The 13,603-nt window shown below is 41.3% G+C and overlaps 1 protein-coding gene across 33 annotated transcripts in view; it reads left to right on the forward strand.

The window, feature by feature from the left end:
• Positions 1-13,603, forward strand: part of TNRC6B (trinucleotide repeat containing adaptor 6B) — a 140,034-nt gene that overhangs the window by 94,497 nt on the left and 31,934 nt on the right. For 24 of the 33 annotated variants that reach the window (XM_084506871.1, XM_084506870.1, XM_084506865.1 and 21 more), the window contains 6 exons: positions 133-2,460; positions 3,397-3,555; positions 5,547-5,591; positions 7,801-7,979; positions 9,219-9,293; positions 10,555-10,600. In XM_084506871.1, coding sequence (XP_084362997.1) covers positions 133-2,460; positions 3,397-3,555; positions 5,547-5,591; positions 7,801-7,979; positions 9,219-9,293; positions 10,555-10,600 — 2,832 coding nt within the window. The remainder of the gene's footprint in view (positions 1-132; positions 2,461-3,396; positions 3,556-5,546; positions 5,592-7,800; positions 7,980-9,218; positions 9,294-10,554; positions 10,601-13,603) is intronic. The other 9 variants (XM_084506841.1, XM_084506863.1, XM_084506866.1 and 6 more) reach the window with 2 other exon arrangements.

Here is a 13,603-nt window from a genome sequence, read left to right on the forward strand (position 1 = left end):
AGTATTAACTTATTAGTGGAAATGATAATCGATGGTGTCAAAAAAGTGATGTTTGGTGCTTGTAGATAGATAGCATTGAGTATTAATGACTTTCTCGGGTCTTTTTTGTTTGTTTGTTTTTCTTCTTTTTAGATTCAACAATTGGAGGTGCTGCTGCTTCAAATTATGCAAATTCCACTTGGGGTCCTGGAGCCTCCTCCAACAGCGGCACCAACGCCAACCCAACTCACATCTGGGACAAGGTGATTGTAGACGGGTCTGACATGGAAGAGTGGCCTTGTATTGCCAGCAAAGATGCTGAGTCTTCTTCCGAAAACACCACCGATAACAACAGTGCCTCGAACCCTGGCTTGGAGAAGAACGCTCTGCCAGGAAGCACCACTAGTAACAAAGGAAAAGGAAGCCAGTGCCAGTCTGGAAGCGCTGGAAACGAATGTAATCTTGGGGCCTGGAAATCTGATCCCAAGGCTAAATCTGTTCAATCTTCCAACCCTGCTGCCGAGAGTAACAATGGACTAAGTAATTGGAGGAACTTGACTGGACAAGATAGAATTGGTCCTGGTTCTGGCTTCAGCAACTTTAACCCAAATAGCAACCCATCTGCTTGGCCGGCACTGGTTCAGGAGGGCAGTTCTAGGAAAGGGACTTTGGAATCTGATAGTGGTAGCTCCAATGCACAGATTAGCACAGTAGGTCAGACCTCTAGGGAACAGCAGTCAAAGATGGAAAATGCGGGTGTTAACTTTGTCTCTGGCAGAGAACAGGCTCAAATTCATAACACTGATGGACCAAAAAATGGAAACACTAACTCCTTGAACTTAAGTTCACCAAACCCTATGGAGAATAAGGGAATGCCCTTTGAAATGGGCTTGGGGAACCCTTCCAGGAGCACTGACACCCCTTCACAAAGCACTGGAGAAAGAAAGACTGGGAGTGTTGGATCTTGGGGTACAGCTAGGGGGTCTTCTGGAACTGACACAGTCTCTGGACAGAGCAATTCTGGAAACCATGGGAACAATGGAAAGGATAGGGAGGACTCCTGGAAAGGAGCTTCTGTTCAAAAACCTAATGGGTCAAGAAGTGATTCTTGGGATAACAATAACCGGTCTACGGGTGGTGGGTCTTGGAACTTTGGCCCTCAGCATGCAAATGAAAGCAAATGGGGTGAAGGGAACAAATTAACATCTGGGGTCTCTCAGGGAGAATGGAAACAGCTGTCTGGGTCTGATGAACTGAAGATTGGAGAATGGAGTGGTCCAAACCAACCAAATTCTAGCACTGGAGCATGGGACAATCAAAAAGGCCACCCTCTTCCTGAAAACCAAGGCAATTCCCAGGCTCCCTGTTGGGGAAGATCTTCCAGCTCTGCGGGAAGTGAGGTTGGAGGTCAAAGCACTGGAAGCAACCACAAAGCAGGAAGCAGTGACAGTCACAATTCTGGACGCCGATCATATAGGCCTACACATCCCGATTGCCAGGCAGTCTTGCAGACTTTGCTGAGCAGGACTGATTTGGACCCCCGAGTGCTTTCAAACACTGGCTGGGGCCAAACTCAAATTAAGCAAGACACCGTGTGGGATATTGAAGAGATGCCACGGCCCGAGGGGAAGTCTGATAAAGGAACTGAGGGGTGGGAGAGCTCTGCCACACAGACAAAGAACTCAGGGGGCTGGGGCGATGTACCCAGCCAAAGCAATCAAATCAAGTCTGGATGGGGTGAGCTCTCGACCCCAACAGAGTGGAAGGATCCCAAAAATACTGGAGGATGGAATGACTATAAGAACCCCAATTCTTCTAATTGGGGAGGGGGAAGACCGGAAGAAAAATCGTCGTCTTCTTGGAATGAAAGCTCGAGTAAGGATCAGGGGTGGGGTGGACGGCAACCTAATCAAGGATGGTCTTCTGGAAAGAACGGTTGGGGAGAGGAAGTTGACCAAACAAAAAACAGCAACTGGGAAAGTGCAGGAAACAAGCCAGTGTCTGGTTGGGGTGAAGGTGGGCAAAATGAGATTGGAACTTGGGGTAACGGTGCAAATACAGGCTCTGCTTCAAAGGGTGGATGGGATGATTGTAAAAGAAATTCAACGTGGAACGAGACGGGTCGACAGCCCAACTCCTGGAACAAGCAGCAGCAGCAGCACCAGCAGCAACAGCAGGAGACTTCTGGTTCCTGGGGTCCATCACCACAAACTCCAAGTAATGGGCGACCTCCAAACCCAAACTGGAACAGCGGACCGCAACCAGCTGCCCCCAAAGATGAGGAGCCTAGTGGCTGGGAAGAACCTTCCCCACAGTCAATCAGTCGGAAAATGGATATTGATGATGGCACTTCGGCGTGGGGAGATCCTAGCAGTTACAACTACAAGAATGTGAACCTGTGGGACAAGAACTCGCAAGGAGGACAGGCCCCACGGGAACAGAGCCTGCCTACTCCAATGACTGGCAAATCACAAGCATCAGGTTTGTTCCTTTCTTAGCAAACTCCTATATGTGAGCATCAGCTTTATGCACACGTAGCCTCCAGTAACAGTTTTTATTTCATAAGAAGAAAAAATGAATATTTGATTCTGTATTTAAAGTGTCTTTAATTTGAATCAGTTAGTCCTCTGCTGCGTCTGCCTCAGTAACTCTGATCTGAATATTGGTCAGCTTCCCAGGAAAAGAAAATCTGTTAGCTGACAAATATTCTTAGACAGGCTGAATTCTCACAAAGCCTTTATTTAATTACTACAGAAATAGGGAAAAATCCCATACTCAGTCAAAATTTTGTGCTTTGATACAGTTATATAACTTGCAATTGGGTGAGCCTGTGATTTAGTTGCTTAGCTCAATTTGGCTCTGCTGTTTGATAAAGAATACTTAGCAAAATACTTTGTTCTTTGAAATAAGGACAAAAACCCACAAATTTAAATAGCATGGAAATAATTCATGGTGTTACTGTTAGATAATCCTTTCTCTGATTTGGACGTGCTTTAAGGAATACTGTTTCATTTTGGTAAGTGTTTCAGATACGTGCTTACTCTTTCTCCACTATATGAAACCCCCAAATCATAGAATGGTTTGGGTTGGAAGGGACCTTAAAGATCATCTACTTCCACCCTCCCTGCCATAGTCTGGTGCTTTTAGTTAGTTACAAGGTCACCAGTTTGAATAGCCCTAGATGTGAGTTCGTGTTTAATCTGAGAAGAGGTCAGCACGTTCTCTCTTTTCATCCCTAGAGGTCAGAGCCCACTGTTTGATGGGAACAGTTGTCAGTTCTGTTTCACCCTCACTATTGAGACCCTAAAGTCCTCAACAAAAGGAATAAAGCAGTAGATTGATGACGTGGTGCTGCACTGCAGTAAATAGTTGATTGTCTAAACGGTCTGTAATGAAAACTCTTTCTCCTTTACGCAGTCTGGAGCAAAAGCACTCCACCTGCTCCAGATAATGGTACGTCCGCCTGGGGTGAGCCAAATGAAACCAGTCCCGGGTGGGGTGAAGTAGATGATACAGGAGCATCGACTACAGGCTGGGGGAATGCACCTTCCAACGCCCCGAATGCCATGAAATCTAGTGAGTACAGGCCAGATACCAGTTTCTTTGTGATGGTCCTGGAGATTTTTAGTATTTGGCTTTTTTGATAATACATCAACCGTGGAGGAATTGTCACATGAGGCCTAGAAGCTCTGTTGAATGTCGTGTAAGATTTTGATGAATGATGGGTTAAGTTCTTACAAATAACTGGAACCTTGCCTTTTTAAGGTAGTGGAGGCTTTTTTAGTACTGAGTCGTTAAATGGACCGCTCTGATCTGTGCAAGTGTTGAAACACTAGAGCACCTGAGTGAGGAAATGGTCCTTTTTCTTGAATCTGTTCCTCTGTGGCTGCATACCCATTACTTAAGGTATGAACTTGTTACACGCTGAATCACCTTTTCTGACCACATCAGGAAAAGGAACGCACGGTTTATAGAAAGGATTCACAGCAGAGGTGTGTAACGTGCCTTTGAATGGACCTTTTTGCTGTATGAGTGGAAAACTGTCTCTAAGAACTGAACTTAGTCTTGTGGTTGAACCTAAACATCTGAATGTTTTCTACATAACCTTTTTAAAAGGTTACTTTCAAGTTAGAGTTTTACTGTATCGAGAGTTTCATTTGCATGGAAATTATTCCTGATGTAAGCTGTTTGTAGAACTTTAATTTATTTCACTGTTTTTAAGGAGAAAAAAAAAAAAGCAAACAAAAGCAACTTCCTGACAATACAACATACCAATGTTATAACTAGAGCCATAATAAATAAGCTGACTTTTGGATAAGAAGCTCCTATTAGGAAATAGCAATAATACATGACTGTTACTGAACTTCAGTGATAATACCAACTGTAAAACTGTTTCCAGTTACAAGTTGCTTTTGCAAAGTGTGATCGTTTGGAATGAAATGTTCTGTACAGACTGTATTCTGTTGTGTCATTCTCTCTTCCCCACACTCCAATTAAATAATTTGGCCATTTATGAAACAAAACTGGAAAAATCCATTAACGGTTATAGCAACCTTCGTTGGGTGCCTGTAGTGCGGCTTGTGCCTGCCAGACAAACTTGGCACTTACCAGGATGCTAGCTTTTTTTCTAGATGGGTATCTTTTTTCATTTGTAAAAAGCTACATAAAAATAGCCAAAATAAGAGGCTCTGAGATACTAGTGATCCATTGAAAATTCTGTGGATTTGTTAATACTTTAGATAGTCTCTAAAGACTATAAATGGTCACTTGCTTGTCCTTACTGGTCTGCATATGTGACATAACCTAAGCTATAGCATGTGTGTTCTGCTTTGTAAGTAAGCTGTTTCCAGCTCTGGAGGAGCAGAATACAGGGAGTTTCCCTGTTGTGGCTGTTTGAGGTTGTGGTGCAGTAGGACACCAGTTCTGAGACCTCATTCCTCCTGTGTGACCGCTCTCAACTCCTTTCTTATTGGCACCCATTCCGAATAAAGGAGGAAGCTGCATTGCTGAGGGGAGATATTTAATGTATTGGATATGCTGGAAGAAGAAATTGGGACAAAGAGCCTGCAAAGTTGTGTTTTATGGTTGAAAGTAAAGAGAGGAAATAAAGACCAGCAATGGCTGGAAAAGAGAATGAGAGCTTAAAGCCAAAGAAGGAAGTGGGAGATGAGGTGAGATGAAATTGAATGAGCAGAAGAGGTTCTGAAAAGATGTTCCTTGTGTGAGGAGGAGGTAGGACAGGTGAGAATCACGCAACCAAACAAAAAAAAATTCAGTCTGGAATGAGAGACTCTCAGGAATGGGCATGTTCTTGGTAGAGTGTCTGGACTAGAAAAAAGAAGTCTGAGGTGGAATAAAAATTGCCAAGCTTGGGAGAGCGAGCACTCAGTTATACTTTGCAGAGAATATTCTGTTCTTAACTTTGGAGAGGAAAGGTCAAGATGGGAATTGTGCCATTACTGCTGGTGAAAGCCACTGGCATAATATCCCATTCCTCTGCAATGCTGGCAAACACAGATGCAAATTAGCACTGTCATTATTCATAATACTGTCAATTCCATTGATAGGAGTCCGTGCAGCTGCTATGAAGGTTTCAGCTCAACTAAAGTCATGTGAGTGTCCATATGGTACTGCCTTGTGGAATATATTTTAGTTTGTTGTTGTTTGTAAATTATGACAGACTTGATATAAAAACTAAAGGGGGTTGAGAAGTCATGTAGTCAAAAGTCTCCGCAAAGTTAATTTTCCCTATTGTTTTACATGTTTCCTGATGATTTTCAATCAAAAGGAGGTGGGTTTTGCACGGGACCTGAAATATTCAAAGCCCAAAATGGGTAGTGGTGGTGTTTTTTTTTCCTCCTGTGGCATCATTACTGCTACTGTGAACCCAGTTATCCAACAAGTAATCAAGTTTAATTACATGAGAGTGATTGGTGTGATCCCCATTTTGCATTTGGTGAATTGATACATGAAGATTTTGCAAAAATGTATTTTGATTTTGAAATCCCTGTTTGGGCAACTAGGGATTGGGGTTTTTGAGTTTATCTGTCTTTGTGTAACTGCACAGGCCGTATTAGTTCCCTTGTGCGGTGGTATAGCTGCATCTGACCTGGTGTTGCACATTCAGGATCTTAAATAAATGTTATTACCCACTTATTCAAAAATTTCTTACTTAATTTACCAGCATTGCATTGGAGTTCTCTGACAGAAGTAGGAATAAATCCATCTTTTTCTGTAACACCGTTATTTTGTCCTTAGCTTGAAAGCTTCCTTTGCCTACTGTAGCTATTCGTGCCTCCTCACTCAACATACGGAGAAAATAAAGCAGGAGCTCTACCAACCAGTCGTCTCTGCACCACTGTCCAGATTCATGGTCAAGTATCTCAGACCTGAGAGCTGCCAAAGCAGAAAAATACTCTCTGGTCATGTGGTTAAAACCAGGATCACAGTGCTATATTTAAACACTGCGGCTGGAAATAAGTTAAAGCTTGTAGCCGTTCCTGTGTAAGTAGCATGATTAAAGGATCAAGAAGTAGATTTTGGTGTTTGGACCAGGATGTCTGCTGTGCAGTCCTGAGTTCTGCTACATGAATGAATAAACATTGAACAGCTACCTTTCCTGTGAAGTAGCTGAACTGTTGTTCATGGTGGAATTTAAATTAAGACAGCTCTTAAACTACAGTGAAATGCTGCTGTACTTAAATTGAGCAGGATAAAGTTCTCCTTCATAGATTAATTATGTTTCAGATTTCTACTGCATCCTTACTCCTGATTACCACACTCAAACCCCAGATTAGTGAAGAGAAAGGTGATGGTGATGGAGCTCATCTTTAAAGATGAGTGCTGGGGAAGGAACACGCAGAATGTGGAGTTACATACGAAGGAGAGCAGTTGGACAGTGGACAAGATGAGGATTTGGCTTCTTGTTGGCTTGTCAGTAGAGGTTAAAATTGTAACTGACAGCCGATACTGAAGAGTAACAGAAAGAGAAAAAACAGGGAGGGACAGAAAGGCCTTAGTCTGAATTGATATGCTGAATCATAGAATGGTTTGGGTTGGAAGGAACCTTAAAAGGAACCTTAAAAAACACCCGATTCCAACCCCCTGCTATGGGTAAGAACACCTACCATTAGACCAGGTTGCTCAAAATCCCATTCAGCCTGGTCTTGAAGAGGTTGTAGCTTTCTGCTAATGGTATCTCTGCTTAAACAGAACTGCTAATGAGTCATTTTAGTGACATTGCTGACACCAGAAATTTAAGTAGAGGGTTTTTTGGACATTCAACTAGTTTTGGTGTTATATATACTAGAGTGCAACGTCAGGGTCTTCCCTTCAGATACTGCTTAGTTGTTACTCATTAAAGTTGTTTGTTTCTACCCTCTGTGAAAGAGTTCAGTGTGATGGAAATGTTAAGTGGAAGGAAGAGAGGAAATCTTTCTCAAACCACCTGAACCAGAGTCCTCAGCACCCTTTGTGTTTGCGTGTGTGTGTTCTCAGAGTCTTTCATTTACACTAGAAAATAATAGGTTGCCTTCTAAAGAAATCCAAATGCAGCTGTAGTTACTTAAAGGAAGAAGTCCCTTTGACTTTTTTTTTCTGTAAGGATTTGATGTTGCTTTGAAATAATTGCAAAATATGACAGGCTAGCATGCCACCACATCTCTTGGATTTTGGGTTTCATACACAAGCTTTTACAGCTGTTAGCGTGCACTTTTTTTGGACTTTTTGCGGTTCTGACAATCTCAGCTAATCTTGCAGTGTCAAATCACCTGCTGTGTGGCATCGCGGACTTGCTTTTGAGCTTTCCTTTCTTCTCTGAAGGTTCTAAATCTATGCAAGATGGCTGGGGAGAGAGTGATGGGCCGGTGACAGGAACGCGTCACTCCAGCTGGGAAGAGGAGGAGGAGGGAGGAGTCTGGAACACAGCAGGCTCTCAGGGAAGCAGTTCCTCCCACAACTCAACAAGCTGGGGGCAAGGAGGAAAGAAAACACAAATGAAGGTAAAACACTTGAGTGATTCATAACTGCTGTGTTGTCTGAAAGCAGTATGACTGATATGTTAGAGCATTTCTAACAGATCTTCTTTTAAAAGGTATTGCAGAATTCAGCTAGAAAGGTACCTGTTACAGCAGCGTAAAGAATGTGAGGTTTCTGGATTTGTTTTAATGTGTTAGCACCTGTTGTGACTAATAAATCTGCCAGCAGGTGTCAAATTCTTCCAGTATGTAGGCTGCATAGCCTAAACGAATTACTAAATGAAACTGAGCAATAAGTAACCCAAGGCTATTGCTCTTCTCTTGTTGACGCATCTTTCTGTTAGGCTGCTGCTGTTCTCCTTGCACAGCCTGCTGAACTTCAGATTCCACAGCCCCTTTGGCACATGCACTCCTGCTTCTACTGCCTGTTGGGTTTGGGTCTGACTTTTATGTTTATTACTGGTGACTTTTGGTCTCAAGCAGGAGCGTGGCTATGGTCTGGAATGAAATGCTTGTTAAATACATGTTAAAGTTCTCTAGTACAATGATGTTTGCTATTGTATTAATATTAGAAGACTGTGCTTTGTCTACTGATCAGCTATGCAGGGCAGACTCAAAAGGTGAGTGCAGAGCATTTTCCAAGGATGTGGAAATACTCTTGCGGCAACAGAGTGGAGTTCTATTTTTGCAAAAATGATTCTTGTGAGCTTTTTCTTCACTTAAATGTCTTTTATTTTAACTACCAAACCAATTGTCTTTTTTTTTTTTTTTTTTTTTTTTTTTAAATCAGTATCTTTTCTGACCTGTGTTCAGTTTTGGTTTTGATCACCTGCAAATTGTAGTGAAGCCTGATTGAGAGCCAGGTCTGCACAGTGCCCATGCAATAGCAACCGTATTAAAGGGAAGAAAGCCAAGGAGAGACCTCTATGTGATGAATTAAAGAATCTATTAAACCGTAGCAGGAGAGAAAAACAGCATTCACCAAGCTTTCCAGGTTCTAAAATGGAACTGAAGGTGTGATAAGCATTCTACACAGCAAGCATTTATCTACTTCAGTATACCTGAAAATGAACAATTCAATAGAGAAAAAAAAAAAAGTATTTTGTTAAATGTTTCCAACCATGCAAAAAGTTAAAGCAGTGTATTAGGAGATGAATTTCTGTGACACCAGGATTTTCATTCAACACTTGTGCCTCCCAGGGATAAAACAATTTAAGAAATGGAAAAGATGCTTACATGTTTTTTCTTTTTATTTCTTTTTAGTGCTCATTAAAAGGAGGAAATAGCGATTCATGGATGAACCCTATATCCAAACAGTTTTCAAATATGGGCTTGCTAGTAAGTGAATTATTTTAAATATAAATCCCAACTTCTTTTCTTTAAAAAAACCTGTTTTAAATAAGTGAAAAGATCAGGTATTTTACAGCGTGTAACTACATATTTATCTGCATTTACTTTGTAGGCATGTTGATCATAATGCCTATAATAGCTGGATATTCAGCACTTCCTTGCTAGTCAGAATGGTTTCTCAACAAGAAAAAAAAACAACAGACTCTTTACTTTATGACAGCTGTAGTTCTACAATTGCGGTTTCCTTGCAAGTAATCGGTGGGCTTTTTTATAACATGCTGTTTAGAGCAGTCAAGGTAAAGGCCTCATCTCACGACTGTATTGTCAGATACCTGTCATTTGTCCAAGGCTCTTCAGGTTTCTGAATCTCAGTCGCCTGTCAGAAAAGGAGAGTTACAGCTTGGTTATGTTTATTTAAGGGCTGTGCAGCAAGGTCTTTTTTAGAACAAAAAGAGCTCAGAATTAAATGGTACTTACGGATGGATTGGAAATGTGAATAAATAAATGGGATATCATAGAGAGAAAAGACAGATCTGCAAAGCAGTACCATAAAAATACTTGCATATAAAAGTGTTTAACAATTTCTGACAGCGGTTTGTCAAACATTTTATAGAACATTGCACCAACTGTAATCCTGTGATGCAGGAACAGCATGTAATGCAGGCTAGCAAAAGACACTGTAGAGGTTTTGTGACAAGCCAAGGGCTGCACAGACTGTCACTGACATGGCTTGGATTAGTTTGTAAAGCCTGGTTCTGAGGCTCACATTCAGTCTGCTAGGCCACCGATGCTTCTGAAAGCTATGGGAACACGCTGTCCTAGACTGCCAGCTAGAGAGTAACTTGGCAGAGTGTTTCAAGATTTGATGACTTGACAGGTCATGAGGATGAGCTATCATTTTGGCCGCTACTTCAGTATTTCATCCTTTGACCACTGGAACATGAGGACAGAGGTTCATTTCACAGAGCAGCTGTCTGTCCATCTTTCTCTGTCTGTAGCATGTGTTCATGTGTCTGGTTTCATTTCAGTAAACTTGCCACACACAGGGTTGGAGGGTTGGGGGGAGGTGTGTCTAGGGTGATGTGAGGAATCGTTATATTCAATAGCAATTTAGGATGGAGCTCTAATTAGAGCAAACCTGCTTTTCCTTAATTCTACCTTTAGCCATCAGGGATTACTTTCTGAAAAAATCCTCAGCATTTCACAGAGGTCAGAAATTAATGTGTTTTTTTTTTCTTTTTTCTTTCAGAGTCAAACTGAGGACATTCCAGGCAGTAAGATGGACTTGTCTGTAGGTGCGTATCATTTAATTTAAATGCATTTGAATATGACATCGTGCATAGTATTTTTACATAGATTGTATACTGTGCTTTGAAAGATTTAATCCTTACTTTTTAGCGCTCCTCGTGAACCAGGGAGGCAGTGATAGCATCTGGTATCTTGCTTGCAAGCTTTTTGAATAGTTACACAGCTGATGCTGGAATGCAAGATGAGGATGTAGACCTGCACAGAACACAGCTGCAGCTTGGGAAAGGGACATCCTATAAAACAGTTTTGATCCATGTAGTTCATATTTATTGTTACTGTTTTGAAAAAGTGAGAGTCCTCCTTTCCTTTATCTCTTGGCAGTAGGACATCCTGATTAGCATAGTTCTCTGGAGGTGATGCAAGGTAAAAGACTTATCTGTTGCTGGGTCCTTCAGTTGCTTGCCTCAGGTTATTATGAGTTACTGCTCAGTAGAACCAGATTTTTCACTCTTGATAGCTTCACCACAAATTCTGCGCAGCTTAAGTGGGATGGGCTGTAGGGAAAACACTATCCTAAATAAGAGTAGCAGTGCAATTTGCATACCTAGTATGCTCTGATACAACAAGAAAAGACTTCGTCTCGGACTGCCCCAAAAATTTGCCCTTAAAGAATACTAATGCTTTAACAAGATGTAGTCTTTTCATCATCCCTTGCAATAGCTTAAGTCACAGCTAAGTTTTTTTCCTGTCTTAACCATACATGAAACCCAACTTAATTCAGTCTTCCTATGGAAGTAAAATAGGAGAAGTCCTGTGTTCCTTCTGAATATATTAGTTGTCTGATAACGAATAAGGCAGTAGCCCACCTGGTTTTAAAATAAAAGTCTGTTCCAGCTACAACTTCTCCAGACAGGCCAAGGAAAGTTCACAGACATTCATGGAAAGTTCAGGGAAAGCAATCCTGACAAATCTTACTCCCGAGACTTTGCAGAGTGACTACAAAGCCTATTGGGCACTTGCTAACAGTGGCAATGTGTTTACTGTGCTACAGGTCTAGAAGTATTAGCGTCTTCATCCATCCATTCAAAAACAATGACCTCTCAAGGTATCAGCATCAGCCCAGATCAGCGTGAAGCTTGTCAAATCAACTATTTTGATACAGAGAGGTCTTGATATTCTCCACTGAACAGAATTCAGCTTTTTATAAATACCTGTTACATATTCCTTTCCCTAGGCTTCCTTTATTCAGGGAAAGGAATCACAGCTACTACAGATACTCTTAGAAAATGAATGCTCTTTTCTGTGCTTTGTTTTGGTGGGGGTTTTTTTGTTTGTTTGTTTTGGGAGGGCTGGGTTTTCTTTTTTTAAGGCAGGCTTATTTTTATCTTTTGGAAGTTGTATAGTTTGATAAGCTCTTGCAAACAGGGACATGGAGGACCAGTCTAGCCACTTGAGACACTCAAGTTTTTCTGGGTGTACTTTTTGTGTAGTTGTGTAATCTAGACATTTTGACAGTTTCTTTGGCATTTCAAATGAGTATTTGTCGAGTTAGTGCAGGGAGGTGGGGAATCACAGTGCAGGTGACTGGTTTGTTTGTGGCTTACTTTCTCTAAACAGAGCTGTGGAAGAAAGGAAATTATTGCTAAGTAACTTTTACTCAATGAACAAATGAACATAGTTCATAGAACATAGACAACTGGTCTGATGTCAAGTCTCTTTGCACCAGTGCTGTCAACAGGTTTAATAATAATTCCTCAACTGCAACTGTTGTAGCATCATGTCTGCTAATGTAGCTGAGGTTTTCTCAGACAAAAAAAATCTGTTATTTGGAACATCCTTTAATCTTCTTTGTTACCCAAGGTAGAATTGCAGTAATCAAGGCTTAAGTCGAATATCAACTCCAAATTTAGTATTCCGATGCAATCTGAATAGCTGTAATGTTTCTCAGCTTAAAAATTATTACAGTCTTAAAATGTATATTTTTGTGCTGTATCACGCCTTATAGAGGATTAAAGGGAAGTTCCTTTTTTCACAAATAGCTTTCTTCCTCTGAACAGTGAAGGATCCCAAGAGATGTTAAGAGACGTACGAGATGTTAAAACCTGCCTTTGTAGAGTACAGCTAGATCTGGGGAAAGTAGCAGAATTTTTTTCTCTCCGCTTCAGCCTCAAACAGCCTCTTCCATGCACGCTGTGTTTGTATCGTGCTTCTCTAAAGATCTTTTAGGTAGAGATAAGAATGTTCAGTTCTCATCTGCCTTTAGCTGCTGCTGCTAAAGAACAGATGTAAGAATATACAAATGAAGAGGATGGTAGCCTTGGCTTGGGCTGATTATAGCTCTCCTGGTTCTTCATCTCCAAATTAAACTTTTGGATCTTTGGAACTTTCTGTCCTCAGGGATCTTAAAGGCCATCAGACCTTGTGAGGGAAGGTAGCTGATGCTCAGCACATCCTGTGAAATTGCTGCAGAAAGGTTACGTGCGTTGTCTTGATGTGTCACACTTCTGTTCTTTAATGTGTCCATTAATGGGGACATTCCTGATCCTTGGTACAGGAGTCTATTACAGTTTGTATTCCATTTCAAAGAGTAAGAATGTAACTGAGACCTTCCTACATATTTTGTTGTTACTTTCTTTTTTGCTTAGCAGTTCCCTTTTTACTTATGGCTCATGCTTTTGAAAAGTATAAGCTGTTTGCTCAGCCTTTATCTCCTTCTAAACCTGAAAAGTTGGGCTTACTTATAAAGTAGGCTTGTTCTTCAACCACTTCTGTCAGGTTTACAATATACCAGGCTTTACTAGCCAGGGAACTCCAACATATTTTCCCAGTCCGTGGATAAATGCGCGTTGATCTCTGTTAAGTCTGTGCTTGGAGACCACGCGTATCAAAGAAAATTTTGGTTTTTGTATGCGCAGAGCAACTTGGCTCTGATTATCATGCATCCTAAAATAGGTCCAGTTGTCATAGTAATTGCCATAGTAATTCTTACTATGTTGGTCTCAGTCTCCTTTTTGAAAAATGTGTTGCTTAGGTTGCAGGGTGCTAAACTG

The sequence above is a fragment of the Aythya ferina genome, assembly GCF_964211825.1.
Source record: "Aythya ferina genome assembly, chromosome: 1".
Taxonomy (NCBI): domain Eukaryota; kingdom Metazoa; phylum Chordata; class Aves; order Anseriformes; family Anatidae; genus Aythya; species Aythya ferina.